The 27,794-nt window shown below is 37.8% G+C and overlaps 1 protein-coding gene across 1 annotated transcript in view; it reads left to right on the forward strand.

Moving 5' to 3' along the window:
* NECTIN3 (nectin cell adhesion molecule 3) overlaps positions 1–27,528 on the forward strand; it is a gene marked incomplete at its 5' end in the record, with an annotated part of 122,307 nt that extends 94,779 nt beyond the window's left edge. The window contains 2 exons of the mRNA XM_080799755.1: positions 26,178–26,240; positions 27,230–27,528. Coding sequence (XP_080655881.1) covers positions 26,178–26,240; positions 27,230–27,409 — 243 coding nt within the window. The 3' untranslated portion in view covers positions 27,410–27,528. The remainder of the gene's footprint in view (positions 1–26,177; positions 26,241–27,229) is intronic.
* Between the last annotated feature and the right edge of the window lie 266 nt (positions 27,529–27,794).

Consider the following 27,794-nt stretch of genomic DNA (forward strand, 5'->3'; position numbering starts at 1 on the left):
TGTTTCCCCTATGTCTAAACTTACAGTGTTCATTCATTCATTTGATGAATGATGGTAAGCATTGCTGAGCAACCTTTTCCCCTTTTTTTAACACTCTTTCATTAAAGTAGATTCAATTATGGAGTCCTTGTTTAAATCAAACTGACCGAAATGGAGAGTTGTTTTAGGCAGCTGCCTTCATATTGTGATGTGTGCAGTGCCAGTGGGGTCTTGACGCTTGTCACAGTGCTTGATTTCCTAGCAGAGAATAGTAACAGAGATTAATAATAGAAATTAATTTACTAATATCTGTTGCTACCTGTTGACATGAAAATACTATGGGGAAACTCTCTCAGGCTATTTATTATCAAAACTCTCCTAGGTATTGGCAGAGCAATCTTTTATCCCAGCATTTCCAGGAAGGTTTTGATTTCACATATTTGTGCCCAAGTACACCTACCCCAATTTTGAAACTGCTGTTTGTCTGAGAGATCTCCCTAGTACATCTGACTTCTGTTAGTCTCATGCCTTTACCCCAGTTCCTTAATAGCCTTCTCCATTTCTGATCCTTAAATTCAAAGTGCTTTCTTCCCATAGTCAAAATGGCTCTTACATCTCAGCCGCCTCTAAAAAAAAAATCTTCCTAAGCTGATAAGAATATTTAACTTAGAATAAAATGTACCAGTGTGAACGTAAGTACTTATAAATGTACTTGTATTGTGATAGTCACTTTCCAAAGTGTAATTGGAGATAGCAGTCTTATTTAGAGAACTCTAAGAAATAGAGAATAACCTAGGGTTCTAATTTTATGACTTGCTATGAATTATATCATTTATTTAATATTTTTATTTTCATAAAATGGTGTAGTAACTTAGGGAACAAAAATTCCTATCCCCTCAAAGATCCTTATAGCTGGACCAAGAATCAGATCGACATGAGACAGATTAACAAGAGAAAATAAAATTTAATTGTGTATGTACAGGGAATCCCTACAAACATGGAAGTTCCAGAGATAAGCAAAATGAGGTATATGTCATTCTAAACTAAGGAGAAAGGGAGTAGGGGTCAGCGACCTAAAGGGAAGCAATGCAATTTACAGGAAAATGAAAAAGAATTAATGTTTGGTAAATAAATATTTGTCCTGCCATGTAGACGGGTTACTCAGATAAAATTTATCTCTGGTAATAACCCTTATTCTGTATAATTTAGATTCTTCTGTATAGTTAAGGGAGGGTCAAATTTTCTCTTGAGTGCACAGAGTCTTGATAGCCTTCAGCTCAAAATAATCCACATGCCGAAATGACCCATCTTAGGGCAGCCTACCCTCAGCCCCTCCACTAGAAAATAGTGTAAGATATTTTTAGGAAAACCCAGAACATGAGTAATTGGTCACTTCATTTGAAACCAGTTCATTTCATGACAGATTTACTGAATACTTAACATAATTTTTTTTTTTTTAAGATTCCCTTATTTTAGAGAACACACATAGGGTGGGGGGGAGGCACAGGGATAGAGAGTGAGAGAGAATCTTGAGCAGACTCCCCACTGAGCATGGAGCCAGCTGTGGGGCTCTATGTGGGGCTCAATCTCATGACCCTGAGATCATGACCTGAGCTGAAATCGAGTCAGACGTTCAACCAAGTCCCTAGGTAGCCCCTGAATACTTAACATACTTTTGATTGTTTTTGAATCTATTCACATATCTTAGATAAGATTAGAATGAACATTTTCATTAGAATAAAAATTTATGTTTGAAACCTCTTAAATTTGAAGAAAGCAAGTTTGAATGAATTAATTTAAATGTTTCTAAAGTTCATTGGTTTTAAAAAAAACTTAACTAATAAAACACAGGCCCTAATTTTTAAAAAAAAATGCTACAAATTAGACATCAGTTAGAAATACTAAATTAAATTCAATATCTTGTTTTAGAAGTTTTTAAAATGCCCAAAATTAAGAAACTAAAAAAAAATCTAATAGATGGAAAAACATCCAGAAGAGATTGTTTTGGGTAGTCAAGACTACAGTTTATCCTTGAGTGAGTTAACCTTTGCCACTAAATTATTCTGTTTTCTTATATGAATATGAGATTCACTCACCCAGTGTGTCTTGGCATCTTGTCAGATAACTTTCCATAGTTATAAGCTTCTGTATGCAAATTTCCTGTTCCTGGGCCTGATAGTAAACAGAATTACCACTTTCTTTCCTCAGAGATAATGTTTTCACTACTCATTTGATTAAGTTTGGTTGTGGCAGGACTTCAAATTCCAAATTTATTTTGTTGATTCTTTGGCACATATTTTCAACCAAGATGTTTGTACAAGTTTTATGTACAGTAATCTCCTTTGTTTGCTTTACTAATATTTGCTTAATTAGAAATATGTGCGGGGCAAGCAGTTAACCTATTGTTGACTCCATGGTTTTGTTTTTGTTTTTTAAAATATTGCTTGCTATTTGAGAATCAGAGAAATAAGAAGAAATAAGCCTCAAAGTAGCATCTGTTTCCTTGGACATGTGAATTAAAAGCTTAATTTGTATTTCAGAGTAAACAGCATTTTATTATTGAGGAATTAATAAGATATTGTTGGGAGGGATGGGAAACTTACCCGGAGTGGCACTTTAGTTTGAATCTTTGATGCCTTTAGAGTATTTTTTTAAATCATTTTATTAAAATCATTTCCATATTTACAAACACCTCCCATTCCATACCTTTGTGTGCTGATTACTAGCAAATGCAGATGTAAGACAGGATCATTCCTTATGATGAATTCTTAGGTCAGTTTGTTGTTTTTTGAGACCCAGCTTGAGTTTGTTCAGGAGGAAAAATTTTTTCTTTACCCTACAAGGTTCTTCTAACTGGACTAAGGATTAAATTGACCTGAGACCGATTAACAGGAGAAAATCAAATTTAATTTTGTATGTACCAGGAATCCATGCAAACATGACACTACAAAGAGAGCCTGGTAACATGTGGTATACCTGTCATTCTCAACTAAGGAGAAGGGGGAGAGGTCTGGGACTTCAAAGGGAAGGAAAGCAATTCCTGGGAAGATGAAAAAGAGTAAATGTTTGGTAAACACATTATTTGTTGGGCCACTTAGAAACAGTGGGGCTTGCTCGGTTTCTCCCTATCTAGTACCTAGTTCCTTTTATAGTGTAGTTATCTTCCATATCTATGGTGATACCTATCTTTCTATCAATTCTTTTGGCAGCTGGAAGGGACTGGGAAGGCAAAGTTTTCTTCCTGAATCTTTTAGGCTTTCATTGTTTTCAGTTCAAAATAATATGCATAACAAAGTGGCACATTTTTGGGCAGCCTCTCCTTGGCCTCAAGTTCATTTAGCATATCTATGACTACATAGTTGCTTTTCTGTTTTCTTTTTTCCCCCACAGAACTATGCTCCATGATTATTTACTATTGTTAAATTGATTTGGGGAATGTATTTTTCTTTGTAGTTTTAGACAACAAAATCAGGATCAGAAGGTGATAGGAACATAGATTTGAATACTTATGATAAAGAAGACCTTTCCAGTAATTAGGTCTATATGATAATGGGACTGATACTCAAGAGGTCAAATACATTTCCCAACTGTTCTTGTTTAAAGGACTCCACTATCGTCTTTTGTTGTATGTTATTGGAGGCATTTCTACATTGGAAATCAAGTTTAATTTTAAGGCCCTCCTAGTCCTTTCTCTTGTTTCTTTTTTGCCTTAAGAAAATAATATAGGTGGTAGATTAAAATGTAACATTGGAGTTAGTTGGGAGCAGCCGTATTCATAGATATCTTAATGTGATTCTGAGTGTACAGATAAAATATGTATGTGTAGTTAATTTAAAAAAATATATATATACTTATTTATTTGATTAGTTAGCTAATGAGTTACCAAAAGCATGTACGTTAGAGGTAACCAACTCTATTCTGTACATGTTTCCACTGAGTTTAATTTCAAGGTCTTTTAGCACTTCCAGACACTATTGAGTCTTTATGAAAAGCAATTTGATGTAAGCAAAAATTACTTTAAAAAAATTTTTTTGCCTTTTTTAAAGAAGAAAAAAGTTTTCTTCTGTAAATGCAAATTATACATTGTTTTATGGTTGGTTTACAATTATAACTGACAGCTCACATAGATACTAAAGCTTTGAATGATATCTTTACAGCAGCTTTAACTACAATGAAAATTAGATGAGATATAAAACTTGCTAACTGCAGAATATTTCTTACACATAAGTAACTTTAGACGAATGAGAATTGTTAAAGGTCTTTAAAAGAAAATACTTAGCTTTATAATGATTCCTACTTTAAATTCATTGGCACTTACAAAAGGTAATAATCTCAATTTCAGCTGTTTGGTGGGCAGTAATTATTTAGGCTATCAATCCTGTTTATTAAAAGCAATGCCATATAAATGTATTTGTTTGAAACATTTTAAATGCCTCATTACTGATGTATATGTTCCCATGGAAACCACAAATATCCCTTTAGAAAAATCATGTAAAATAACAGCTTTACTTTTAAGTAGAACCTGAGAAATTGCAGGCGCTATTCAAGGAAAGGTAGCTACAAAGTTGAAAATGTTACTGTGGTTTTGTACCGCTGAGCTAGGTACTGCATGTTAAATTGTATACCCATGCATCATGCACACACACACACACACACACACACACACCAAACATGATAATTGTACGGGAACAGAAAAACATAGAATGTAAAAGAATAAAAAGTGATGAATTAGACATCATTAAAGTTAAAAATGTTTGATCTTCCAGATACCATTAAGAAGACAAAGGGAAACCACAGATTGGGGAGAAATACTTGAAACACATAGATCAGACAAAAGAATTATATCCAGAATAAATAAAGAAGTCTTAAAATTCAATAATAGGAAGACAGCAATTCAATTAAAAAAATAGAAGATTTGTATAGACTTGTCATCAAAGAAGATATGCTAGTGGTCAATTAACACAGGAAAAGTAGCTTGACAGTACTAAGAGAAATACAGATTAAACCACAGTGAAATGTCACTACACTCCCGTTAGACTGGCTAAAGTTAAAGACTGTACTAAATGTTGACATAATTAGTAATAATTCCTACTTATAAGTCTACTTTTATATTTAATTTTACAAAATTAATTTATACTTGAATTATTTTCCATGTTTGCTCTAGTTTTCATTATTTACTGTTCTTATAGTACTATGTTACTATATGTGATTAGAAGTCCAAATGCCAAAAACTGTCCTCATTAAAATTCTTACAGAAAGGATTTATAATGAATATGTGATATGGTTCTTGTCTCCACAAGAAGTGACCCATTTGTACTTTTATTTTGAAGTCCTCTATAACTGAGTAATCCTGTGCTTAACAGTAGTTTTTTCCAGCCCCCTGTAGTGAACTAACTAACTGCCTATGATCCACATGGTACTTAAAAAAAAAGGGGGGGGGGGGAATGTGACACCATGGGTCAGCTAAGTTGCCAAGGAAGAGAGTTGTCCGGGTGGCATAAGGCAAATGGGAGTCGTTGCCCTGGAGCTGAAAATGTCATTTGCAGTTTCATAGCCCAGACTCCCACCCAAGACAAGATTTCCATCAACAATATATAAGAAGGTAGTAACTCAGCCTCAACTTAAAACACTTGCATTAGCAATTTCACTGCCTCACAAGGTACTAGATTTCATTTTTGATAGTTAAATTCCTAGAAAATTAGAAATCTAGCCTCTTTCCAGCTTAGTCCTGATTCTGATTTCTATAATTCTTAAAATTCCTTCCAGCATTTAAAGCTGCATCTCTTAAGAACATATTTCTTTTAATCCAGATGCTTTTTGTACGTCCCTTAAATGTTTACAACAACCCTTCCAGGAACTGTTTTATAGCTTTCCCAATATTTCAAGCTCTCTGACTTGTTCTCACTATTTTCTACAACCGACTGGACTGTGTCCCAGTTATCTTTCACTCTTTCTTTTAGGATATAGTTTTGGTTCCCTCCCTGGTCTCTCTCCTCTGAGAAAATTCTAGTTTAGTATTTCTCATGAAATATGTTCTCTGGAACAAAATGCAATATTCCAGGATGGCAAGTATCAAGTGCATTTAGATTATGATCTTTCTTTGTCTTACCCCCTACATCGGTTAAAATGGTTTGCTTCCATTCGTGTGTGTATGTGTGTTTGACAGCCAGCGATAAAGGATTGTTCTGTTAATCTAGACCTCTTTCTTGCAGTTATATTGATTTTCTTAAGTCGATTATTTTTCTGTTAAGTTTAACCTTTATTTTAGATAAAAATTCCAAACTATTGCAAATGTTTAACTGTATTAAGAGTCAAAATGCAGAAATTTTGATTCTTTAATACCCTGAACTGGTGCGAGAAGTAGGTATCCAAAGTGATACAACTCAAAAGGAGATGACCTTGTTCGATTATCAAAATCAGGTATTATAACATTGATGCCTCCATATCTGAAGACAGTCTCCTGCTATTTTCCTTATGGGTCATATCAACCTTTTTTTAATGTGATTTTTTTTAACCTTAAATAGTTTATACTGTGTAGATTTTACAGATAGTGAGCACATATTTTCTAATTTATTTCCTTTTTCTAATTAAGACATTGGAACTCATAGAAAAACATTAGATTGGGACATAAGGAGGAGCAACTGTTGAGAACAGAGGTAGAGAAAGAATGAAGGTATATCTTTAGTAATCTTGAAAGTAAGAATGCCTGAGGGTGTGGAGTAAAAGTGCGGTGGGGAGAACTGTAAAATACGTATGGATTCTACATCGGTAGCACTGTCCCTCTTGGCTTACAGAGAAGAGCTACCACAGGACTCTTCAAGGATCCCAGAGTGCCCCTCATGAATGCATTTCATGCAGAAGTTGGTCAAGAAATATTCTCAGGATGTGCCTGCCAGGTCAGTTGAGGCGTGGTTAAAATAGACTTTACGTAATAAATCTACTTTAACATCTGATCTACTTAAGCCTAAAGATACCTTCCTCTTTGGTATTCCAAAGAAATTTAGAATTTCACCTTCATTTAGTGTAGTTCATCTTTGGGCCTGTATGTCAGTCATCTAACTGAACTCTTAGAGCTACTAGTAGCCAGTCAAATTAATATATTGAATCGAGAATCTTGACATAGTACATCTGTACGGGCGAGTTTTGTTTGATTCATTATATTCCATCCATCTGATCTAAAACCCTTAATGTCTATTTCCATGTAGGTTTCTCAGGATTTTATCTCTATAAACTGTCAAAATCTTGTGATTTAGGAGAAGGGGCACACTTCGCAGTTTACCCTAGGGTAAATTGATGTAGAATATTAAACATTTCCTTTACTAAAAAGTAACATCTCTCTCTGTCATATGCAGCTTAAAGAAAACTTAGTAGGCACTTAAGAGTATTCTGCCTAGAAATCTCCTTAGGTAAATAGACCATTTCATTATACATATAATGTTTTGCATACCATCACAGACAACAATGCTACTAAACTTTTCTCACTATAGGGTGGGATTCCCTTTCCTTCAGCTTTGACAGCATTTTCCTAACGTTCCTTTAAATGTGTGCCAAAAGTCTTCTTGAAGTCTGTCAAGCTTTGTCGTTAGCTCTCTCTTCAGAGCCCTTCCAATGGTTGCATGTAGCTTGGGCCTAAAGCCACTGCCATGTTTTTGGTTTTGTTAAAGTAGCGCCCTACTTCCAAGTATTAAAATCTGTTGCTTTCCTATTTCTGCATCACAAATCTTCCGAACTTAACAGCTGACATGAACAGCAATCGTTTATTACTAGCATGTTCTTGCTTAGAGTTTCTCACAAAATTTCAGTCGGATGGTGGCTGGAACTGCAGACATCTGAACACTAATCCACTTACCTGGTGTAAGGGTTAGAAAGGCTCAAACAGCTGGGGGCTGGACCAGTTCGCAGTCCTGTCTCATGAGGATCGATCTCTCTCTCTTTCTCTCTCTCTCTCCCCCTTTATTTTCCCTGCATGAGCCCTCCAGCATGGCAAATTCAGGGCAGCACGTTTTCTTACGTAGCAGCTCAAGATTCAAAGATACAAGGCAAGATGCTGACACAGACTCCACCTCTTACTGGGGTATTGCTATATTCTGGAAAAGCATGTGTGGTTGGAAATAATGTTGCAGCTGTTTTTGGAAAATAAAATTTGCTTTCTCTATGTATTTTCTTCTATCCAGAGCCTTTTGAAACATGCAAGTATAAAACTAGAAGTGAAATAGATATCAATATAGGAAAGTAAATCTTTGTAAGACTTTTAATATCACTTTATAATCTATTTACATTATACTTGCATTGTATTTGACATACTTTATTGGATGGTCACAACATTTTATGACCAACGAAAGACTAAAGGCCAAGATTTTAATGCTGATGAAATGTAATTAAGTAGGGAAAGATGTTTGAGTGGAAATTCATTTTATAGGTGGTTATTTCATTAATGAATATTTTCATGTCCCAGTAACTTATTCAGATCTTTTATGCAATGTCATGATCAGTTCCTTGGATGAATTTTTGAAAAAGAGTGTTGCTTCTTTTTCACATATGGGTAGAAGAGATCTCTAAAGTAAATGGACAATTCAAAATCAGGAAAAGATGGCCCAATGAAAGAGGGAGAACAAATAAGAGCGAGGAATATTATCAAAGTAATCTTAAAAAAAAACAAAAAAAGTCCTATAAGAATAAAGAATTACTATCTGTAAAACAAAAAGGAAAGTAAATTACAAAAGTATAAAATGTGAAAAATAGTTGTATTTCAGAAGTGACTGTGCCTGACATCAAAGATTAGTCAAACTTCTTGACTAGAATGAGTATTAGAAGATAACTAAGATTCCATAGTTCCAAGAAAGGCATCTGAAACTCTGTTAAACCTATTGTTCCTTGTACCTATTTTTAAAAATTTGAAACTTGTATTCATTTTTAATTTTTTAAATCATTTTTTGGTCCATTGTGCTAAGTCTACTCTTTAATCCCCATCACCTATTTAACCCATCACCCCACCTACCTCCCCTCTGGTCATTAGTTCTCTATAGTTAAGCATTATTTTCAGGTTTGTCTTTCTTTCTTTTTTTTTTTTCCTTTATTTGTTTTCTTTCTTAAATTACATATGAATGAGATCATATGGTATTTGTCTTTCTCTGACTGACTTATTTCACTTAGCATTATATTCTGTAGATGGCCGTGTTGTAAATGCCAAGATTTCATTCTTTCTTAAGGCTGAATAGTAGTCCATTGTGTGTATATATACCACATCTTCTTTATCTGTTCATTAATCAATGGACATGGGCTGCTTCCATTGTTTAGTGATCATAAATGATGCTGCAATACATTGGGATGCATGTATTCCTTTGAATTAGTGTTTTTGTATTCTTTGGGTAAATATCTAATAATGTGATTCCTGGGTCATAGGGTAGTTCTATTTTTAATTTTTGAGGAACCTCCATATTGTTTCCCATAGTTGCTGTCCCAGTGCATGAGAATTCCTTTCTCCACATCCTCACCAACACTTGTTATTTCTTGCCTTTTTGATTTTAGCCATTCTGACAGGTATGAGATAATACCTCCTTGTGGTTTTGATTTTCATTTCCCTGATGATTAGTGATACTGAGTATTTTCTCATCTATCTGTTGGCTATCTGGATATCTTCTTTGGAGAAATATCTGTTCATTTCTTCTGCCCATTTTTAATTAGACTATATATATTTTTGGGTGTTGAGAATGAAACCTGGACAGCAACATGCAAAAGAAGGAAACTGGACCACTTTCTTACACATACACAAAAATAAACTAAAAATGGATTAAGCACCTGAATGTGAGACCTAGAACTATAAAAATCGCAGAAGAGAGGATAGGCAGTAATTTCTCTGACATCAGCCATAACAACATTTTTCTAGATAGGTCTCCTGAGACAAGGGAAACGAAAGCAAAAATAAACTGTTGGGAATATATCAAATGAAAGCTTCTGCACAGCAAAGGAAACAGTGAAAAAAACTAGAAGACAACCTACTGAATGGGAGATAATTCCAAATGACAAATCTGATAAAGGGTTAGTATCCAAAATATATAAAGAACTTATACAACTCAACACCCAAAAAAAAGAAATAGGCCATTGTTTTTTTCAATGACAAAATCTGTTGGGGTCCTCTTCAGAGCAGGTCACTGAGAACCCTGGTTGCTCCCGCTGTGTGACCAATATTAATCCCTTCTCTTCCTTGTTCCTAGCCAGCTCTGCGTCTCAGTTTTGCCTGTCTGTGGGTGGGGTGAAACTCAGATCCTTCCTGTGGTGCCCCCAAACCCTGGGGGAGGTGGTTGGTCATCTCACCCCCTTTCCCAGCAAGGATAATTCTGTGTAGCTGAGAAGTTCTTTCCAGGCACTCAGTGAGCAGAGCCAGCCTAGGGGAAGTGGTGATACAGGTAAAATGAAGCTGTTCTTCCTTCTGTTTGTTGTACGTGGTTATGCTCAGGTTTTTTGTTCCTCTGTTACAGAAATGTGTTAAATGGACTTCTGAGCTCTCCTAGAGCTGTTTTGAGAGAACATATGTTGACACTAATTAGACCTTACATTTATTTAACATTTGTTAAACGCAAGACGTTGCCCTAAGTGCTTTATATGTATTAACTCGTGTGGTCCTCATAACAACCTGGTGAAGCACGTGCTAGGATTATCCTCATCTTTCACATGAGCAGACTGAAGCTCACAACATTAACGAACTTCACTGTCACCCAGCTATGAAAGCCAGGATTAGAACTCAGGCAGTCTAGCTTGAGAGTTCACATTGGATTGCAGGTAAATACTGGAAAGATCACCAGCCTAGGCTTCTAAGAAATATGGGTATAGATTTTTGGTCCAGCTCTGCCATGAGTGAATCCTTGCAGAAATACCATGACTACTCTGGAACTCTGTTCCCTCCTGTGTGAAAGGAGGACATTTGTTTCTGGATAATTCCTGAGGCCCTTCTAGCACTAACATTTTGGAATTTCTCAAATGGAAAGGAACAAGCAAATCTCCTGCTTCTGATTCATCAGTTATTAAGGACAATTGGACTTCTGTAACTACATTGTCCTACAGCCTGTGGGATTGTACCCAGAAGATGCTCAGTGGCTGCAATTTAGTACGTCGTCCTTTCCCTACACCTCAGGTGACTTTGCATCTGTATAGAACAGAGCTCTGTACTCCAGTGCCTATTGCCATTTGAAAGCTATTTAGAAGGAGATATCATATGACCTCACTGCACATGTGGGTGGAAACTCATAAGAAAAAAAAATCATCTCAAATTAAAAACAGTTGAAATATATATGTGTGTCATCTCCTGTTAAGTTGGAAAAAGAGTTTAGCTCCACTGAAGTGCATGTATTTTCCTAGAACACCTCACTTCGTCATCCAGCTTACTCTTTTAAAGGTCTGTTGCGCAGATTTGTAGCCAAGTACTTGAGTAGATGTTTTTTGTCAACATTTCACAAAGTAGGGAAACATTCAGGCATCTTGTTGGCATTATTCTAAATATTCTGAGCCTTTTCTTGTCTTGAACTGAGAGCAGATTGAACTAAAATGATCGTCTAAAATAAATAAATTGAGGGCTTTGTACTGTTATACACCTTTTTCTTTTGAATACTTTCCATACGTTATGATTTTTCTCCTTGAGTTCTACATGTAGATTTTAAGCCCTCTGCTCTTGGTGCTTTTCTCTTTACCTGTGTGTATGGCAGCTGCTTTTTTCCATGCTTCTCTTTCTTCCTTCCTTCCTTCCATGCCTCTCACCATCATTGTGCACCCAGACACACATACACAAAGCATATATACACATCACATGCCCTTCTGGGACCTTTAGCTTGGTGCAGAAACTGAAATGATGCTAAGCTAAAATATATGTCCATAAATGAAAATGAACTATCACAGAAGAAATTTGAACTATCTAGCTTCTTTATGCACATATTTTTTTTAAAATTTATATTTCCCCAAACTATACTAAATACAAGATGAAATGGTATTCAAACTTGATATTAGAAGGAGAAAAACACAGTGGGTCCATTGGTTCATTGTTGACCATACTAAGAAGTGAAACTTTCATCCTCAGTGGTGCCGTGATATCTGTTAGAGAATTCTCCACGCACAAATTGTTGTTAGAAGGATATTTTTCCTGTTGGCTGTTTCTCTGATCTGCCATGTACCATGCACACGGGCTGGAGACCTCATTTGTTCTGTGAATACAGTAGAACACCCAGACTTACAGTGAGATCTTGCACAAGTCTTTCTAAGAACCTTTTTCTGTTCTACCTATATTGCTGGGTTTCACTAAATCCTTTTGAACTAAAATGAAATTCTAGCAAAGACCGTGAGCTTCTTTGGAGGAAAAAGTGATAAAAGATTTTTGCAGCTTTTGAAGCTATTTGCATTAAGTATGTTCTTTCCCTCTCCAAGCAACTTACATAGAAATGCAATTAAAAAAAAAAAAAAAGACTACAATCAAAAGCAAACATTATGCCTTTTTCTTTAACACACAGATGTGCTTACTTTCTTTGATGTGTTACCCATTCTGGAGCTGTTAGGAGAACACGACTTCTCTTCCAAGTGCATGCCACCCTTCCTTAATACAACATGCTTCATCTCTATGAACAAGGGAGGTCTATGTCTGAACTCGCAGCTGCTCCTCATCTTTATGTGAGCAGCAGCGTTTTCCTCCATGTGAGAACATTTAACCCCTCCCGTTGTATTGCATCTTGTCATTTTCAGGCCTTCACCTCTTCTAGATCTTTCACCGGCAATCATGCATGATCCTTTCAATCAGGATCCCTTGATTTGACTCTGATTCACCTCAATCTTTTACTGGGGCCTAGAAAGTCATATCTATCGCTTCGGTGCATAGCCACCCCATCCCTTCTACTCCTCTGCAACCTCACAATTGGTTCAGTGTAACATGAGCTGCTCACTCCCTGGGGATTTTATAGTCTGCCTTCTCTTCAAGCGCCGTCACTGTACCCCTTAGTCAGCCCCTATAATATACTCTCTCCTACAATTGAGCAGGTATTTTTCTCCTTTCACCGTGCTTTTGAAAAATGTATGTTGTTTTCCTGGGTGAAATGTGATCATTCTCATGATTCCACTCAGTCTGTGGTAGCAATCTCTGCTATTATCCACACTGTTATCCTTTCTGCAGACAACTATACCTTTTGTCCTATAAGCCTTAATGAAGTATATGGCCATACCTTATTCTCTTTTTATCTTTATATAAGCTTCTAGGATCCACAGACTTGACTTGGGTTTGTAGATATGTTGACATTTTCTGCTTTCTCTTTTCCTTTTCTCTGCTTTCTACTATTGGTTTCCAAATCCTGGATTCTCCTGTGCTCTAGAAAGACCTAGAGCTCGAGGAGCTCTCCTGTGCTCAGGAAGAAGAATCTAGATAACATAGCCATACTCGCCATCATCGATATGATCATTATCATTGGCTAGTTAGTGTTTCTCAGCCTTTGCTTTCACCATGTGGCTTCATAACCTAAGATCTGTGTGGCTCCCGAGGCTTAGGGCTCCCAGTCTGGTTCTCCGTGATTAGACGGACTATACCTAACCCAGGGCCTTCAGAGTGGTCACATAAGTCCTCCCATCCCACCAGGAAAGGCTGGGTCCTCCCTAATGCTGTTTAACCTCCATCTCTCCTCAGCTCATCTTGACTTCTAGCCTCTGAATTCCTGTCTTAACTGTGATGTGTACTGCAGATACACAGTGTTCTCTACATTTCCCAAAATCCCTAAGCATCTCAAGTTTTCCCTAACTCATTTTACACCAAAATTTGACCTAAACTGCTGACTCTCATGAAGTTAAATTAGCCATTTCTTTCTTCACTTAATGTGAATACTCATATTCTCCCCTGTATAAATAGTTATATGCTTGATTATGGGGTTCTGTACCAGACCCTGCTAGAGATGTTTTACAAGTATGTGGAATAAGTAAATCTCACTTTTATAAAAATCTGAAAAAATTAGCATTCCAAAATGCACCTGTTCCTGGAAGTTTCAGATAGAAATTGTGGACCCGCAGCTATTAGAGGTTAGAATCAGATCAGATCAATAGGTGGTTGTATCGTTCTACACCTATGTGCACTGAGCACTGTGGTAGAAAAGAAAAGTAAAAGGGTAAGGTAGGTTTTCCACTTTTAAGGTGCTTGCATTCAAACTACCTTGCTTTGTTGTTTAGCGGGAAGACAAGCCATAGAAAACCAGATTGTAAATTCCTGGAGGGCAGTGGCCCGTAAGTTCTTTTGGATCCCTATTAGTAGAGTGTTGCTAATGATGAGGTTATTTCAGAGGACAGACTATTTCCAGGCCATTTAGGAGAAGACTAGACTTCACTTTGGTAGCACTCTTTTGTCATTGACAGCAGAACCCAAATTCCCAGCCCGTCTCAGGGCAGACATCCCAAACACGACGGCACTCCTTTTTTTTTTTTTTTTAAAGATTTTATTTATTTATTTGACAGACAGAGATCACAAGCAGGCAGAGAGGCAGGCAGAGAGAGAGGAGGAAGAAGGCTCCCTGCTGAGCAGAGAGCCAGATGCGGGGCTCGATCCCAGGACTCTGGGATCATGACCTGAGCCGAAGGCAGAGGCTTTAACCCACTGAGCCACCCAGGCGCCCCACGATGGCACTCCTTGTAAACACTGGGTCTGAACTAACTGCATGGGCCTGGGAAAAGAGCTCTTGCCGCTTGGGACACCCTCTGATGGCTCCCAAGGAAACAGTTCCAGCCAGGGTCACCCACAGCCTGGGCCCATGCCAGCGTGGGCAGCGGGTAGATAACTTTTGTCGATAGTTAATTTAAATATTTTTTTAAGGTCATATTTTAAAAGTTTGTTTCACCCCCTCTGCTGTTTCTCCGAAAGTCCACATTTGGTTCTGAGTTTTAAGTAACGGAAATGTTATGTCCTGACAGAGCGACACTCCTTCCTTTAACCATCGAGTGAAGGACAAGATCTTGCAGTGGCATTTGTGAATCCCAGATCAAGTAGATGACCTGTTATTTGCAGTTGTTAGCCTGTTCTGTGGGCTAATAGAAATGATCCAAGCTCTGTTTGGCCATTTAATTATGGGTGCATGAACACAAAATGTTATTTTAATTGCTGTTTAGAAAGCAGTGTTTCTTGCCTCAACGAAGAGTAGCATCTAATAAGAGCATATCACTATGTAAACATACAATATTGACAGTCTAGAGTGAACTGAAAACATTAAAAAGATCCTTGACTCATTTTGTTAGCTAAGCAACATACCTCCACTGGAAGGATTCTCCTCCTCCTGTATCTGACTTGCTTCATTCACTTGCCTCCTCCGACCACTGGTGCTGTGAACCTTCATGTCAGTTGCTGATGTGTTCTGGTTGTGCTTAATTCATGAGCAGAATTCTCCCTCAGGGTGCCTTTGTGCAGCTGGTTGAAGACTTTAGTGCCTGTGTTCAGGGACATGCCAACCTGGGATTACAGTTACTTCTCTAATTCAAACAAAACTGCCTAACTCTGGGTTTTATATTTACAAAATTGCTGTCCCCAAAGGTTAATATTAGTTTTCCCTAGCAGATGATTTCTTTTCTGTCTCACCTTCTTTATTGCTATTAGGTTATCTTCCTTCCTTCAGAAGAAAAAGGGCACGCTGTCTATATTTTTCTATTTTCCTTTCAGGAAAATGGTGCAGAATATCATTCAATTAAATTTAAGAGCCCAAAGGAAAATACATGTAATTATTAACTAAATATTAAATAAATAATAATTATTAACTAAATATTTAACTAAATTATTAACTAAAAAACCATCCCTTTGATGGTTTATGGGATAGGTAACAATTAAGCAAACAGATAAGACCATTCTTGGATTTTATTTTCTACTTTCTAATGACACCCTCAATGGAAAAAGGAGGGAAATGATTCCTATATTATCTCACCTTTCAATAGGAAAGAATAAGATGATAGCGATGTTCTACATTAATATGTTCTTTTGTCCCACAATCTAAAATATGTTCAGTATTGACAATTTTAGGAGGCTCTTCCTAGTTTTCTTTTAATCTTTTTTGCTAAGAATAGCATAGTCATTAACCACAAAGAAATTCTTGCCCAAATATCTTTTTTTCAGTACTACAAGTTAAGGAACTTAGATACTGGATTAAATATGAGATTGGAGAGGCGGCCCATATTAATAGTTTCTAGACAGGAATTGGAGTTCGGTTCTTATTTTAGCATGTAAAATTTTGACCATTACAACAAATAAACCAGAAATGGGACCATTTTTGTCATGTGTTCTCTGAGAATACATATTTTCACAAAGTATATATGACAGTATGGTGGATAATATTTCTGCAGAGTGTCTTGGGGGATATAATACTGTGCCTGATGTCTAAAAAGCAATTAATATCTTCTTTGAGGGTGTTTGTTGTGTGGAGGAAATTACACTAACAATCTTAAATTGAAGGATTACCTTGTAGGCAAATTTGGAGATAAAGTGGTGTGAGTGGGTAATAATGGTATAGCATTAGGGCAAGGGTTTGAAGCGCAAAGATGCCCATTGTGGCAGGGACAACGTAGCAGTGTGATAAAATATTTAGGTATCGAAAATAGTGTATATGAATGCATGCATAATCAGTTGTGTCCTGGAAATGGGTAGGATTTATGATTGGGGACATCTTAGCATTAGATGTGGGTGTCTAGTTTGCTCACAAATAATTTTCCATCACCTTTATCATCTGTCTCCTTAATTAGATGCTTGGCTGTGCATACACATTATAATTTAGTGAAGTATCACTGTCTTGGTATTTTAATGTAAGGACTGAGACCAAAACCAAGATAAGAATTCTCATTAAAATGTGTCATATCAAATTTCACTTTGAAAAATTAAAATCTAGAATGTATACTCATAGAAGTAATGAAATTTATTTACCAACGATAAGGAGGAACACTGTCTCCCTTTTGGATAATACAACATTTTCAACAACAACCTGGCTATTATAATTCTCTGGTGATTTGAGAAAAATCCAGTCCTACCTTGTGAGATAAATTATCTGATATTCTTCTGTCATATAAATAAACCTCATGATTTAAGCACACATTTGAAGAGTTTACCATAAGACATTCTGTAGTCCTTTCTTCTTGCACCTGTCTTTGATACTAGATCTTAGAGAAGTGGACATTGCATTTTAAGGTACTACCCATATTACTATAAACTATAAATTATATAACTATATAAACTATAAACAAACAGCAAAACTGAAGGGAAGATGACCTCTGAACTAATTTTAAAGAGTATTATTTCATAATGAATGACCATTCTGTGTTCATTGCTGGCCTGAAGCAGATTAAAAACTCTTTGAGAGTGTCAAGGAAAGCCTTCTCTTTGTTTTCCTTCCATTGAGGCTGGAGCCCAAGCAGCAGGTGAAGTAGTAACACAGGCCCTAGCTTTTATCTGACCAGTTCAGATGCAGATAACCCAGAGCAGGTGGCAAAGCTGGCAAGGACTGAGGTTTCCTCTAGTTCCTGTCCTCTCCCCTTTCACATGCTCAGTGTCCTCCTACTTTTCATTCCCTTTTCTGCAGTCACATTAGGAAGAGACAGGATATATTCAAGACGGGAAGACAGGCAATTTTGTGTGATGGTGTAAGACATGCACTTTGTAATTACTTAAACATGGATTTGAATCTTAGCTCTACAAACATGGAAACACTGCTACTTCTCTCCAGCCTCTTTTATGGAAACAATGATAAAATTACTTCAGGGAGACAGTATAAGACCCTGAGCACATTAAAGCATCTTGTATAATACCTACCTTAAGTAGCAGGGAGGAGGGGAAGAATCTTTGGTCAGTCCTTACAAGTTATGGTTGTTCTTTTGCCTATGATGAATGGAATGATGTCTGTTTTCACCACATTGGCATTACTGAGCCAACTTCTTTCTAGACCTTCTCCTTCAGTCTTTCTTTACAAGATTGCTCAGTACTAAGGAACTAGAATCTATTTTTATGGTGCTCACTCCCTTCTCCTGACCCAACTCAAATGAAACTCTGCTGTGTTCCTTGAAGTTAGGAAGTCAGACCCCGAGGTTCCCAGTTCAACTGAACCAGGTTTCCCAACATGGGCTAGCACCCAAGACCTCTGTGGGGACCACTGGCAAAGAGATGGAGTCCGGGCAGATCCTGTGCATGGCATGGTTCAGACATAGCCTGTGTTAACTGAGCATCTCCTGTGTGATAGCACCACATGAGGTTTAGGAAAAAACCTCCCTGTCTCTTAGGGGGTTAACAGTAAAGGAATTATAGGATGGGGTGTACAGACAGAACATAGGAATGAACCTTACTTCCCAGACACTGGGAAAGCGGAGTTGTAAGTAAATAAATCCCACGTCTTAGAGAATAAGATCCAGACCGACTTTGTATATTTAACCTGTAGAATGTGTCGTGGCAATCTGCATTAATCATGATTGATGGTAGATACTGCAGAAATAAGAATTAACTAAAAAAAATAAGGAACCATTTCTAAATTTCAAAGGAAAAGCTTGATTAATAATACAGCACTCCTCATTGACATTCATAGAGGATATACTTCACAAGCTTTTGAGAAACCCTACATTCTTAAATACCCCATCTTTTATAAAGCTCATCTATAAGAGTTGAGAATAACAAAGACACATTGAAAAGTGGATATTGAAGCAGTTGCTAAGCTCATTAACTAGCTAAATGATTATCCCATCACAGAAGCCTCCCTGGTCTTGATTCAGATTTGTGTCTCAACAAAATTACAAATTACAACCTTACAACCTGTCATAACCTTTCTAAATTCACTCATGAATGGTTAAAACCAGCAATGTTAAATCTGTGAATGCCAAGGGTCTACTATAATAATAAGAGACATTCATGTGAATAGCTTACCCTTATGGTTAATTATCACGGAGAACAGTAACAATTATGTATCTCATTAAACAAGTGCCTAATTAATGTTGTAAATTTCTCTTGATTAGAACACACTTTATAGTTGTTGCTCACACAACATGTCAACACTCTCATAGTTATTAAAAATGAAGTAAAAGGGAAAATTGACTTTTGGTTCACCTTTTAGTAATATTTTATAAATTCTTTCAGAGAGGTACTTAATAGCTAGGAATGTAATATCCTGGATGCCTTAAGGAGTCCATTTTTTGTGTATTATATGTGGTAGCCATTTCTTCATGTGTTCCTCTGTTAGTGCTGTGAAATCATCTCTATAGAATGGGACTCAGTCACTAGAACAAAGCAAGCAGTTGATACTACCATGAAACTCCTGCATCAAGGACAATCTGTGATGAAGTATTTATTAAGAATTTACTAGGTACCTGTATCACAGATTCCAGACAGTGTCAATGACTTCTCATTCTACTTTGCCTCCCCACGCATGTTCCTTCAATATAGAATAACTATGATAAAATGGAAGGTATAATTTTTTTAATATTCAACTCTATTGAGATATAACTTACATAATGCTATGCTATAAGCTTTGCCAAAGCTATACATTCATGTGAATACTACCCCAGTGAAGAACATTTCCATGACTAGAAAAATGTGTCATACGTACCCTCTACCACCATTCCCTCCTCCAACACCTCCTGCCTCAGGCAACCATTAATGTGATTTCTATCACAGTATGTTAGTTAGGCTTTTAAAAAAGAACTTCCCATAAAGAGAATCACAGCATGCTCTTTTGTGTCTAATTTCTTTTGCTCAACATAATGTTATTGAGTTCCATGTTGCACGAATAAATTTCCATTCGTGGCTGTGTAGTATCCCATTTTATGAACATGCTATGGTTTATTGATTCAACTATTGAGGGCTATTTTTGTTTCAGGTTTTGAGATTTATGAATAAAAATCTTTAGTTTTCTTTTTTTGTAATATTTTTTGTTTTGGTACAGGGTGATGCTAATTTCATAAAAGGAGTTACAAAGTCCCCCCACACACACACCATTTGCAGAAAGAATTTAAGATGCCTTTAATTGTTTGATAGAATTTATTAGTGATTCCATCTGGGCCTGGAGTTTCTCTGTGGAAAGGATTATAATTGTGTGTTTCAAGACATTTGTCCATTTCATCTAGGTTTTTAAGATTGTCATCAAATGGTTCATAGTACATCTTTCTTATTCTCTTAATTTATATGAGATCAGTTGTAGTGTCACCTTTTTAATTTTCATACTGGTTTGTGTTTTCTCTTTTTTCTTACTAGAGGTTTTCCAATTTTATTAATCTCTTAAGAACCAGCTTTGCAGGTTTCATTAATTTTATAGAATGTTTACCCTTTTTTTATTTATTGATTTTTCACTCTTTTATTTATTTCTTTCAACTTCCATTGGATGTAATTTGCCCTTCTTTTTTCAGCTTCCTGAAGAAGCTTAGGTCATTAATTTGAGACTTTCTTCTTTTCTAATATGAGCATTTAAAGCTATAAACTTTTCTTTAATCAGTTCTCTTTTTCAAAATCTCAAAAGTTTGGTATATTATAATTTCATTTTCATTCAATTCAAAATACTTTCTAGTTTCCCTTATTATTTCTCCTTTGGCCATTGAGTTATTTAAAAGTATGTTGTTCAGTTTCTAAACACTTTTGAGTTTTCCAGGTATGTTTTTGTTACCAACTACTCACTAAACTCTGTTATGATTTCAAAATCAGAAATAGAAAGAGAGGGAGAAGCAGGCTCCCCACTGAGCAGGGAGCATGACACAAGTCTCGATCCCAGGACCCCAAGATCGTGACCTGAGCCAAAGGCAGATGCTTTATTGACTGAGCCACCCAGGCACCCCAGAAAGATTCCTATCTCTGGTAACTTTCCTTGTCCTGCAGTCACTTCGATATTATAGCCACACCAATTTAAATTTCTCTTTAGTGAATCATGCTTTCCTGGTACGTGTTTTTCCATTCCTTATTTGTAACCTATCTATATCTTAATATTTAAAATGCATTTCACACAGCTAACACCTAATTGAGTTGCTTCTTTACCCAGTCTGAAAATCCCTGACTTATTTTTTTAAAAAGATTTTATTTATTAGTTGACAGAGAGAGACACAGCAAGAGGGAGAACACAAGCAGAGGGAGTGAGAGAGGGAGAGGCAGGCTTCCTGCCGAGCAAGGAGCCTGATGTGGGGCTTGATCCCAGGACCTTGGGATCATGACCTGAGCTGAACGCAGACACTGAACCACCCAGGTGCCCCCAAATCCCTGACTTTAATTAGTGTTTAGTCTATTCTTTTTTTTTTTTTAAGATTTTATTTATTTGACAGTGAGAGAAGGAGAGAGAGCACAAACAGGGTGAGCAACAGGCAGAGGGAGAGGGAGAAGCAAGTGTCCCACTGACTGGGGAACCAGACACGGGACTCAATCCCAGGACCTGGGATCATGACCTGAGGTGAAGGCAGAAAATCGACTGAGCCACCCAGTTGCCCTGGTTAGTCTCTTCTTATTAAATATATTTATTGTCATGGTTGGGCTTGAGTTCATTTTTTTTCTGATGAATGGCCGGTGTAATTCTTATCTTTATTTCTCTGTGCCTACTGTATCTTACTTTTTCCTCAGGCCACATCTTGGATTTTCTTTACTATTGTTTTCAGCAATTCAAGTGTGACATATATCAGAGTAGTTTTTTTATGTTTACCTGTAGTGGAATTCATTGAGCTTCTTAGAGCTATTGATGTATTTTTTCATCTAATTTGGAAAATTTTAGTAATTCTTCAAATATTTTTTTCTGTCTTTTCTTCCTTCTGGATTCCAGTCATACAAATGGTAGGTCTCTTGATGTTATTCCACAGATCACTAAAGTTATGTTTAATTTTTTTTAAGCTTTTTTCCCATCTGTTCTTTGTATGGATAGTTTCTGTCTTCAAGTGCATTGGGCTTTTCTTTTATGGTGTCTGTTAAGGCCTTGCAGTGACTTTTCCAATTCAGATATTGTATTTTTTTAGTCCTAGAAGTTATTTTCAGTTCTTTCATATTTTTGGTTCTCCTATTGTGTTCATATTTTTTATATCCTTATCCTTATTCATAATAAGTGTTTTAAAGTTCTCATCTACTAATTCCCTATTTGTCACTTTTGGGCTTGTTTCTATTGACTTATTTTTTTCCCTGCCTTTTTTTCCCCCCATGTTCAGTAGATTTCAATTGAATGCTGGACATTTCGTGAATGTTACCTTGTCAATTATTTGAATTTTGCTGTCATTCCTTAATAAGGATCGAGTTGTTTTTTGGCCATCGGTTAATTTACTTCAAGATCAACTTGTTCTTCTGGAAGCTTGTTTTTAAGCTTTGTTAGGTTTGTTCTAGAATACTCTGTGCCCTAGAGCTATTTTAGCCTTACTCTTAAAGGGGCCTCTACTGAAGGTCTCGCATATCCAATGGGGATTCGCCTTCTCTTCCATACCCCGTCCCACAGAGTACAGTCAGCTCAGCTTGCCTGAGTGCTGAAGTCTGTCCCTGCAGCTGAGCAAGGCTCTGTGCTCTTCTTGGGTTTTTCTCTTCCCCAATCAGCAGAAAAGTCAGATAGTCGCCAGGGTTATTATAGGATCACCATGTGTGTTTCCACCTCTGAGATCCCAGTTGTGTGCAGCACAGTTATCCAGTGTCTGAAAACTGTTGTTTCTTATATTTTGTCCAGTTTTATGGTGTGTCTTTCATGACACGAGGGCTAGTGTGGTGTTCTCCATCATGACTGGAAGCAGAAATAAACAATGTATCACTTGTCATTATAAGGAAGAAGCATTAGAGCCAGAAAGTCTACATGACTGAAGAAATGAGGAAAGTGCTTATGGGTTGTAGCTCAGTAGAAGTTGTTGCAAGATAGTACACACCAGTGAGGAAATCAAAATATGTATTAGGGATTCAGAGTAGCTCAACACTCTCTGGAGGAAAAAATGTAAGAATAATAGAATAATATATGCCATGTATCCATTAGTTAAAATATTGTAAGTTAATTTAGTACACATATACTAAGCACCAAACATAAGTAAGGTATTACACAAGACACTTTTCAATATACTGGTGATTAACTTTTTTTTAAAGTCAGATATTCAACATTTCAAGTAGTTTAGGGAGTGCAGAAATAGAACACGTATTCCCACCCACCATTAGATTAATGAAATTCCTTATGTCTCTTGTCAGACATCGGAGGGCTGCACAATGCCAAGGCACGGGCAGCGTACTTTTCCATAACCCCTGATCCTTAAAGCAGGGCTATCTCCAGGATGTGTGGTACTTCCTTCCATAGAATTTGGTTCAATATTATATTACAAAATTCATGGGCGCCCATGAGGTATGGTGGTTTGTTAGTGACAGTTTACAATATTGGCTAGAGAAGAGGACATTACACACATGCTTGTTGTCCATTCAGTGCAAGTGCAGTTTATTCAGAGTGTCCAGGCACCATTTCTTCCTGTCCAGTTCTAGAAACTCTCTCTTCTTGTCCTTTATTTTCACATGTACCTCTTCTGGCTAATTATGCATCTTCTACTCTTAAGAAAAAGGTAGCAACGTTATTATTACACATAAAGCCATGGCTCTTTGCAGTCTCTTTTTATTGAATGAAATAGATTTTCTTGCCTCTGTAATGCTCTAATGCTATTAATATATTACTGGCTATATTGTTACTCAGGATGCTACATGGTTCATTCCACCCATGGTGAACACTGGCTTCCAAAGCTATATGGGTTGTCGCTGTGTTTCACCGACAATAACCAAATATAAGTATGACCCTAAGTGTTCAGGAAAATCTGGATGGTAATTTATTTTCTAGTCATATTAAATTTGCCATTTGGAATTTTGTAGCATAAACATAGAGCAGCACATATTCCAACCCAATATTTTCTTGAACTCTTGAGGCTGTACTCATTGTATTTCTAGAACATGGTCTCTTTTCAGTGTTGACTGCACCCTTGCTTTCTACACTCTGCCACCAGTGGGAAGAAAGGTACTTGCCCTTTATACACAGAAGCTTCTAAATGCCTGTCTCTTGTCGAATTAGATAACAGCACTGATGTAGAATAATTTCTCAGTTACCTAGAATGATAGAAGAGAAGAACAGCAACCAGGATCATATAAAACAGCAAACAAATTTAAAGTGTTTTTTTTCCCCCTATTTTCCTTGGACTAGGACCAGCCAATGTCAAGATGGTGTTGTCAGGTTCCTAGATGAGGGTGAGAGACTTGTCCTCACTTAGACGTGTCCACTAGTCACCTGCCAGAAATACCATGATGTGGGGGGTGTGCAGTCCTGACCCCAGCCTTCCCTGTACCAGCACTCAGGCCCCTGCCAGGGCGAGGACAGCACAGTCACCGGACGGGGACAGAGAGGGGAAAGCAAGGGGGATCTGGGACACCAGGGTAAGGGCGAGAGGGCCAAGAACCAAGTCAAACACAAGCAGCAGGAGAGGACACCCTTGAGTGGTGCTCCACTGTTTAAGACCACTTACAAAACACAGAATCTGAGATGGCAACAACCACTGAGCATTAAAGCCCAAAGTGAGACCCAAACACAAGGCCCTGTGTGACTGGTCACACTCCATGAAGTTGGCCCTGCCGTGGGCTTTCACCAGTATGTACTGTCCATCTCACGTGGTCATGTGGAAAGCACCCTAGAATCATGCAGGATATGATAAAAGGAATGAATTTGTCTGACATACTTTATAATTTGGATAACCTTAACATGGGATATCAAGACTTAATCATTTAGTTAACTAAATTCATTAGTTAACTGTTGACTTCCTGCTCGGGCTAGGGTGTGGAGCTGGAGAACAATGTCCAGGAAAGGCTCTCACTCTTCACTTGGGTCAAAAGGTACAGATGTTGTCAGATCAATAGTGTGTGCTATGGTAGAGATCTAAACAAGAAAATTAAGAAAACTAGGAGTAAAGAAATTAATTTTGATGGGCCTTGTAGAAGAAAAAAAAAATGACTTCAGCCAGGCTAAGATGGATGGCATAGTATTTCAACTGCCAGAGACTAAGGGGCAGACCTTCCAGGCCGAAAGGACAGCATGGGGGGAAAGGCATTGAAAAGGAGGACATGTTGATAGATATGCCTACATGCTGGGATTTTCAGGCCTTCTTCTGTTTTACTAAACATCTATTTTCCAGATACTGAGCTAGAGGCAGGGAATATAGGAATATAGAATTAGGATTCAGACAGAGCCATGTTTGAATCATAATCCATCACTCCCCAGTTGTGTGATTGGAGACACTACTGAACCACTCTGAGCCTCAATTTTAGTCATCCGTAAAATAAAAACATCCATTTTGTAGAATTTTTAGAGAGATTATGAGTGAGATAATGTTTGTAAAATACTCCAACTAGCACCCTCAATCCTAGTGAAGGAGACAAGCAAATATAAACAAATAATTGCGATAATGTATGCTCTGTGCAAGGCTTCTTGGAAGAGCTAATATTTGACCTGGGGGCTGAAGGGTAAGGATGCATTTTTAAGCCAAGGGGAAGCCGAGAGGGATTTTTCCTAGGGTGAGGTTTGAAAATGAGGAATCCCCTTTATGGTCTGCAGGGGATGGGAGGCAGAGAGTAGCTCTCAGGAAGAGAAGGTTGACCATATGTATGTATCTATAGATAAGGACAAAAAATGACTTTTCATTATCACCCCAAAGTCACTTTTAGCTGATTCACAGAATCAGATTCTTGGGGTGCCTGAGTGGCCCAGTCATTAAGCATCTGCCTTGGGCTCAGGTAATGATCCCTGGATCCTGGGATCAAGCTCGCATCGGGGTCCTTCCCTGCTTGGTGGGAAGCCTGCTTCTCCCTCTCTCTCTGCCCTGCTTGTGTTCCCTCTCTCTCTGTGTCTGTCTCTGTCAAGTAAATAAATAAAATCTTAAAAAAAAAAAAAAAAGTATCAGATTCTTCTGCAGAAGAGGTAAGAGACCTTCTATGCAAAGTCCTCCCTCAAGTAAGATGTATATAAGTTTGCATGAGAGTTTCTGCAGGAGATGTTCTGTATGTTTTCTTCCTTCCAGAAGTCTGGAGTAGGGGGAGATCTGGAGTAGGGAGAGAGAGAGACAAACTCAAGAAATGTATTTACTTATCCCCTCCTCAAATGGAACATTTGCCTAGTTGGCATACATTTGACAAGACATGAAAGGCTTTAGGCATCTTCCTGGTCTTGGTTGATGTGTGCCACTGCGTGCTTGGTGCTTTAAAGTGCTTGTCTTGTTCTGTCTTCTTCCTCCAGACCGAACACTTGCCTTTGCAGACCCAGTTCAAAGAAAGGGAGGTTGGCGGTCTCCAGCACTCTGTAAGTAACGAGGTCCTGCTGTGGGGGTCTGCCCAGGTGGACTTATTATTATACTTATTAAAATATCATTTGATTTCCATGAAAATTGTTTTTTTCACCTCTCTGCTATCTGAACATCCATAGTATGATTTTGTAAAGTCTTTGAGCTTGCTTGCCCATCTTAGAAGTAATTGAGTTTTATGAAACCAGTAACCAGGCAGAAGGTTAGTACCAGAGACGCCACAGAGCAGCGTCTTGGGGGTTCATTTGATGGTGTCAGCTGTGACAGCATTTCTGATTCTCAGTTATGTTGGGCATATGGTCAAATACCAGTTCGTTTCACTGTCTTTTCCCTAATTCCCCAGCACTGAATCCTGAGGTTTCTTTTGGTTTTGTTTTGGCTGTTGGATGTAATTCCCTGTGTATTTCAGCCACACATCCCCAGCTTGAGGCCTGCCGAGGGACTCCGGAAGTTCACAGCCTTGTTCTTCCCTAGTTTAGCTGATACTGGTTCCAAATTTTGAAACCTGAAATTGACTATACTCCCGTTAGTCATAACTTTCTTTTTTTTTTTTTTTTTTTTTTTTTTAAAGATTTTATTTATTTATTTGACAGAGAGAGATCACAAGTAGGCAGAGAGGCAGGCAGAGAGAGAGAGAGGGAAGCAGGATCCCTGCTGAGCAGAGAGCCCGATGCGGGACTCGATCCCAGGACCCTGAGATCATGACCTGAGCCGAAGGCAGCGGCTTAACCCACTGAGCCACCCAGGCGCCCCCCGTTAGTCATAACTTTCTATTGAGGAGCTGCTGTGACTCTTATTCAGGTATTGTAAGCAACTCAGGACTGGAAAATGATAAGTTGTTGGACTCTACCTTGCCTTTCAGTAGCTTGTGGGATAATGAATCAGAGACACAGAAGATAATGAATTCAGTTTCTTGCCTGTTTTTACCAAAGTGCTAGGAAAATGCAAACAGCTGCTCTGCTAATGTAAGATATATTTGAATTTTTAGAATGGACTAAATAGCAGGAGATTGGACTATGAAGATGAGAGCCCCGTGGGGGAAGATGGGATTCAGCAGATGTACCCCCTTTACAGTCAGATATGCTACCAAGACCGGAGTCCTGGCAAACACCGTCAGAGCAACGAGCCCGAGAGAGCCTACATCAACCCGCGAGAACATTACGTGTGATTTCCCTCTCTTTCCAGTGGATGTCCTGACAAACGTTTTATCTTAGATTGGGGAGAGAAACTGAGGTCAATGGTTATCATTTTATTCTCTCTCGTATAAAACAATCCCAGTTTACCTGTATCAGAAGTCGTGATGAATGGCTTAGAGCCAATAGCCAATTTCTTTCCTTCCTTAAGAGTTTCTTAGCCACCAGCTGTGTTTGTGAACTTGACAATAGCTTGTGTGTTTCTGTGATGATAGTGTTTAACTACTAATATTTGGCCTACGACGCCATGTTCGTTAAACGTAGAACATCTGCCCGTGATGGCAGCAGTGATTCTCCAGAAAGAAAGGCCCCAGCTGGGACTGTTAACCTGGCTGAGTCTTAGGAAGGCCAGCCTGTTCA

Source organism: Martes martes (assembly GCF_963455335.1).
Source record: "Martes martes genome assembly, chromosome: 1".
Classification (NCBI taxonomy): Eukaryota; Metazoa; Chordata; class Mammalia; order Carnivora; family Mustelidae; genus Martes; species Martes martes.